This window comes from Propithecus coquereli, unplaced genomic scaffold (assembly GCF_000956105.1).
Source record: "Propithecus coquereli isolate 6110/MARCELLA unplaced genomic scaffold, Pcoq_1.0 Scaffold70, whole genome shotgun sequence".
Classification (NCBI taxonomy): domain Eukaryota; kingdom Metazoa; phylum Chordata; class Mammalia; order Primates; family Indriidae; genus Propithecus; species Propithecus coquereli.
Window position 1 is genome coordinate 1,114,353 of NW_012153063.1, and position 6,942 is coordinate 1,121,294.

At 37.1% G+C, this 6,942-nt stretch overlaps 1 protein-coding gene across 1 annotated transcript in view; it reads left to right on the top strand.

Moving 5' to 3' along the window:
* Positions 1-3,551: 3,551 nt before the first annotated feature.
* The window catches only part of ZDBF2 (zinc finger, DBF-type containing 2), an 18,000-nt gene continuing 14,609 nt past the window's right edge, over positions 3,552-6,942 (top strand). Inside the window, exon 1 of the mRNA XM_012661229.1 lies at positions 3,552-3,605. Coding sequence (XP_012516683.1) covers positions 3,552-3,605 — 54 coding nt within the window. The remainder of the gene's footprint in view (positions 3,606-6,942) is intronic.

Here is a 6,942-nt window from a genome sequence, read left to right on the forward strand (position 1 = left end):
TGAAGTGAGTTTCTTATAGGCAGCATATGTTTAGGTCTTTTTTTTTTTTTTTTTAATTCACTTAACCAGTCTGTATTTTTTAAGTAGGGAATTTAATCTGTTTACATTTAAGATTATTTTTGATAGGTGAGGACTTACTCCTATCATTTTGTCAGTTACTTTCTGATTGTTTTTATATCCTTTGTTACTTTCTTCCTGTCTTATTATTTATCATTGCAGTTTTGTGGTTTTCTGTAGGGATTGTTTGATTCTTTTCTCTTTCTCCTTTGTGTATCTATTCTACCTGTGAGTTTTATACTTTTGTGTGCCTTCATTATAGTGATTATTGTCTTTTTTTCTTCCAGATGTAGGATTCCTTTGAGAATTTCTTGTAAGGCTGGTCTAGTGGTGATGAATTCCCTCGTTTTGTCTGTCTGGGCAAGGTTTTGTTTCTTCTCATTTCTGAAGGATAGATTTGCTGGATATACTATTCTTGGCTGAAAAATTTTTTTTTTTCTTTCAGCACTTTGAGTATGTTATCGCATCCAGTGCTGGCCTGTAAATTTTCTGGAAAGAAATATGCTTTTATTAATAGTCCCATGGAGATTCCCTTATATGTGACTTGACACTTTCCTCTTGCTATTTTTAGAATTCTCTCTGTCTTTGACCTTAGACAATTTGACTATAATGTGCCTAGCAAGAGGACCTTTTTGGGTTGAATCTACTTGGTGATCTTTGAGCCTCCTGTATCTGAATGTCCATATCTCTCCGTAGACTTGGGAAATTTTCAGCTATTATTTCATGATATGCCTTTTCCCTTGTCTTTGGGAATTCGCATAATATGAATATTTGCTCAATCATGTCTCATAAGTCTTATAGGCTTTCTTTACTTTTTTTCATTCTTATTTTTTTTTTTCCCCCTCTGGGTAATTTTAATTGACCTATCTTCAAGTTCAAAGTTTTTTTTCTTCTGCTTAATCAGGTCTGCTGTTAAGGTTCTCTATTACATTTTAAATTTCATTCATTGAATTCCTTAGCTGCAGGATTTCTGTTTGGTTCTTTTTTATGATTTTTATCTCTGTTGAATTTTTTGTTCATATCATCAGTTCATTTTCTGATTTCATTGAATTGTTTATATTTTTTTGTATCTTACTGAGTTTCCCTAAGATCATTATCTTGAATTCCTTTTCCAGTGGTTTATTGATTTCCTTTCTTGGGGTCTGTTACTTAGAGAGTTGTTATATTCCTTTGGTTGTGTCATGTTTCTTTTCTTTTTTTTATTTCTTGTGTCCCTACATTGATGTCTTGCACATGATAGAACTGTTGCCTCTTCCATACTTTCTGGAGTGGCTTTCACAGAGAAAGACTTCACTTGCAGTTGGGGTTAGTGTGCCAGTTGGGAGGATATGATGACTCTGTTTCTGGATAGGTACAATGTTAATAGTTTTTATCCAGCTTCTACGGCTTTGTTCACCATCATCAATAACTGTGGCACCTCAGTGGCCTACACTGTGGAAGTTCTTCGCAATGGCAGTGTTATAGGTTATTAATGTCCTCGGTGTCAAGAGCTTTAGGGGTCCACCTATTCTTGTTTTCCCCACAATGGAGAGACTTAGCTGGGTGGATCCTTCTTGATGTCAGGTCTGACACAGCCTGTAAGCAGCTGCAGTGGCTCTGTGTTGCGGGTGCAGGTGCCTGGAGCAGCTGTGGGGCTAGGGTCCTAGGTTCACGATCTCATGAACCTATTGTCGCACCTGGGGTTGGGGGTAAAATTTCACTCTCTATGGCAGGGTCGGATGTATGTTGCATGCGGAGCCAGGATCTGTGACTTTTAGGCACCCCCTAGCAGCTTGGGTCCAGGGAGCCGGGTTATAGCTGTGATTCTACTTCTGGAGGGTGGGGTATAGCACTGGTCTGACTCCGGGGAAGAAGGAGTGTTTTGAAGGTTTGAGCCTGATGAGTGGGATACAGGTGCAATTCAGGGACCGGAGCCAATAGGGCTCGGTAGCAACTGAGATCCCATGGGATGAGGCACCATGTAGTAGTGACTGTAGACCCTGGGATGGTGAAGTTTGTGAGTATCCCAGACTCTGTAAGTCTAGGTACAGTGACAGGAAATACCCTAGAATAGTGGAGCACAGCTGTTGTTTGGTCCCTGAGGAGGGAATGCAGGGAACAGCACAGCAATGCCTCCACTCCCCAGGGAGAAGCATGTCTCCAGGGGCTAGTCCAGTTCCAGAGGAGCAGGATACTAGAGTTGTTTGGCCTGTAGGGCAGGATGTTTCAGCTCAGCCACATCTCTGTTTCCCTGAGTCATGGGGTACTACATCAGCTCAGCCCTGGAATGCATAGCTCCTCCCTCAGCTTGGCCAGGGCATTGATTCTCCAGGAGGTGATATACCACTTCATCGTAGGCATGAGGAGCATGACTGTTCTGGGTGGCTATTTCTGTGGGATGCAAGGGGAAACTTCAGCTTAGATACTGGAGTGTGTGACTACACTGTGCATCCAAGGCACCCTTTCCTGAGTTGCAGGGTGCCACTTCACCTTAGGCACTGGAGAGGTGTAATTGCTGTGAGTGACCAAGTTACCATTTTTCCAGGAGGCAAGAAACTGCTTCAACTTTGGCCTGAGGGGTAGGGAACAACCTTCTGTTCCCCCCAAAAGCCCTCTCTCCACATACAATCACGTTAAGGGTTAGAACTTCAATGTATGAATTTGCGGGGGCGGGGATGCAGTTCAGTCTAGAACAATTAAATTGATTGGCCTGGTTTTCTGCATCAGATAATTGTTTTTGTCCTTTAGTCTATTAATAAATTACTTTATTAGCTCAGGCTGCCATAATAAAATACCATAGATTAGGTGGCTTAAACAACAGAAATTTATTTGTCATAGTTCTGAAGGCTAGAAGTCTAAGATAAGGTGCCAGCTGATTCAGTTGATGGTTAAGGCTCTTCTCCTGGCTTATAGATGACTACCTTCTCACTGTGTCCTCACATGGTGGAGAGAAAGGGTTCTCTCTCTTCCTCTTATTATAAGGCCACCAGTCCTAGCAGATTAGGACCCTACCCATGTGACTTTATTTAACCTAAATTACCTACTAAAAGCCCTATCTCCAAATACATTAGGGGTTAGAACTGCAACATCTGAATTGGGGGGACGCAATTCAGTCTGTAGCAGTTACATTGATTGGTTTTCAGATGGTAAACTAATCTTCCATTCTTGGGATAAATCCCACTTGGTCATGGCATATAATCCTTTCTGCATGTTGCTGGATTTGATTTGCTAATATTTTGTTGAGGATTTTTGCAGCCTTGTGTTTCAAGGCTTTGGAGAACTATTAAGGCAGTGAAGAAATTGGGGCCCAAATCTAGTGGAATATTCAACAGAAACGGTGGAAGCCCAAAGAAAGAAAATAGCTGCCAACCTAGAATTCTCTATTCAATAAGTATATCTTTTTAAAAGGAAGGTGAAATAAAAATATTTTCAGGAAATAAAAATTAAGGGAATTTGTCACCAGCAGACCCTCACTAAAGGAAAAACTAAAAAGGAGTTCTTCAGGCAGAAGGAAAATGATTCCAGATGGAAGCTCAAAGATACAGGAAGTAATGAAGAGCATTGGAAAGGTAAATATGTAGACAATCTAAATAAGTAATGTCTTGTGGGATTAACAACAATGGCATATAAATTGGGAGGGGAGTAAATGGAGTTCATTTCTAAGGACCTCGCATTGTTCATGAAGAGAATAAAAGTAACAAGTAATTTTACACTTTGATAGGTCAGGGTTGCTTGTTGTAATTTTTTATCACTAATAGACTGGGAAAAGAGTCTAACCACTAAGTTAATAGAAAGGAGAAAATTGAAATAACAAAACATAGTCCACAGGAAGGGAAGAAAGAAGAGAAAAGGGATATTGTAAAGACAAGAATAATAACAGATTTAAAAAGAAAAAAATTTAAATCCAATTATATTACTAGTATATGAAGTGAAAATAGACTTAATGCTTGAATTACAACTATATTCAATACTCTATTAGAGGTCCTAGTCAAGGAAATAAGGAAAGAAGAAGTTAAAAATGGTAAAGATTAGATACGAAGAAATGAAACTATTATTAATTATACACAACATGATTTTGAACATAGATAATCCTGAAGATATCTAGGTAAACTATTAGAATTAATGAGTGAGTTTAAAAAGGTTGGACCAATATAAAAAGAAATTGTATTTTTATACACAAACACCATGCAGAAAATGAGATTTAAGAAAGATATCCTTTATAATAGCATCAAAGAACATCACATTCGAAGGAATAAATATAACAAAATATGTATAAGCTCTTTATACAAGAAACTATAAACATTGAAAGAAATTTCCATGTTTATGGATTGGAAGAATCAATATTGTAAATCCATCGATTCTGCCTAAATTGTTGTATTTATCGAATGTAATTCCAATCAGAATCTCAGAAAAGTTTTTTTTTTAATGAAAATTAAGACAATTCTAAAAATAAACATGGGAATGTAAAAGGCTAAGAAGAACCAGGATAATCTTAGAGAAGAACAACGTGGGAGGATGTCCTTTATCGGATTTAAAACTTATTTAACTATAGTCATGAAGACAATGCAGTCTTGGTGCAAAGTTAGAAAGACCATGGAAAAACCCAGAAACTCCAGAAACAGAAACATATATCAATATTTGTGACAAATGTGGCACTGCAGAGCATTGAGGACAAGACTTTCTTCAATAAATGATACTGGGTCAATGGAATATTCATGTAGGGAAAAAACAAAACTTTATTGCTAAATCACCCTGTATATAAAAATCATTTCCAAGTAGACTGTAGATGTAAATGTAGGTAAAACAGTAAAGCTGTTAGAAACAAATAGGAAATCTTTATGACTTTGGGAATAGGGAAAGATTTCTGGCCACAAAAAGTACTGACAAAAAAAACGATAAAGTGGGTTGCAATAAAGTTAAGAAACAATGGAAGATGATTAAGAAAGTGAAAAGACAAGCCACAGAGAGGAAAATGATACTTGAAACACATAATAACTGAACAAAGAACTAGTGTCCAGAATAAATAAGGAATTCCTACAAGTCAGTAAAAGACTGAACATCCATTTGAAAAACAGGAAGAGACTTGAACAGACCCATCATAAAAGAGGATATCCAGATGGCCAGTAAATATGAAAAGCTGTCACCAAAATTGCTGATTAAGACCACAATGACATAACATTAAACACCCTCTGCAATTGCTAGAATTAAATAGACTGATAATACCAAGTGTTGATGAGGAAGTAGAGTAATGGAAACTATGATACACTGCTGGTAGGAATATAAATTGGTACAGCTACTTTGGAAGACTAGTTAGCCATGAATACTAAAGCTGAATATATGCAAATTTTATAACCCAAAAGTTCTACTCTTAATAATGTACTCAACAAAAATGCATATACATCAGCACCAAAAGGCACATTTAAGAAGGTTCTTTGCAGGATTATTTGTAATAGCCAAAAACTGGAAAACACACAAGTGTCCATCAAGAGTAGAATGGATAAATAAAAAAATGGTATATTCATAGAATGGAATATTATGCAGAAATGAAAACAGACTATAGCTAATGTGGATGAGTATCACAAATACAGTGTTAAGTGAAAGAAGCTGAATGCAAAAGAATATCGTATTGTATGACTCCGTTTATATAAACTTAAGAAACTTTCAAACTATAGTATTAAAAATTAGGCAATAGTTAACTTTTGGGGAAGAGGGAAGGGATATTAGATTGGGATGGGACATTGGAGGGATTTCTGGGTGCTTATTAATTTTTCTTGATAGATGGTGTGGATGTTTACTTTGTGATAATTTATTGAGCTATATGCATATGATTTGCATACTTTTGTTTATGTTACATGTCAATTCAAAACAAATCTAAAGAAACTGACACCTTCTGGGATATATAGTGTGGTGGTTACTACAGTTTATGTAAATATAGTTTTTCCATTCACATTGCTTTTTTTTTTTGCCTTGGCAGAGAGAGGACAAGGTTGGATTTTAATAGAAGCTTTGTTTCCTTGTGTACTTGTCCCCTTCAACCACTAGGCAGTCTAACTCTGGTGATCGTTACTGGGTGGTGGGGAGTTTTGTAGCAGGAGGATTTTGAGACTATCATAATTTAAATTGTTACAGGGGCTACGGTAGAGCAAGAGTAGACTCTGAAGTCAACAGAGAAGGAAATAATTCCAGGAACTGTAATAGTGGTCAGGCACTAGCGACCTGATTTAAGTTCTTTTGACACCATTATCATGGTATGTAGTACGTTAATTTTCCCAGTTTTATTAAAATGTGTTATTAAATTGTGAGTAACATGTGTTAGAAATATGCCGTTAATGCTAGCATGATACAATGAAAGAGCATAAGTTTTACAGTCATACTCAGTTTCAAATCCTGGCTGTGCAGCTTGCTAGGTATACACCTTGAGGCAGGTTACTCTAATTCTTTGTGCCTTAATCTCTTCATGTCAAAAGAGGACAATATTCTTTGTGAAAATTCGATGAGGTTGCCATGTAAATGGAATAGCACTGTGTTTGGTACATCATAGGTGCTCAGTAAGTATTAGACTTCATTCCCATTCTGCTTGCTAGTCCACTAAATAATATTAGTAAAGGCAAAATCTTTCTGTGGAGAGAATTGCAAAACAGAAAAATTTATTGTATTTGTTTCAATATTCTGTTTAAGGCAGGATTTTAATTTTCTGAAGGAAAATGAAGGGCTTTTTGTGAATTAATCTTTGACCTCTTTTAATATAGCAATCCAACCCTGTTCTCTCTTTTAAGAGATTTTTATTTTTAAAAATTTGCTCATTGAGGCCGGGCGTGGTGGCTCACGCCTGTAATCCTAGCACTCTGGGAGGCCGAGGCGGGCGGGTTGTTTGAGCTCAGGAGTTCGAAACCAGCCTGAGCAAGA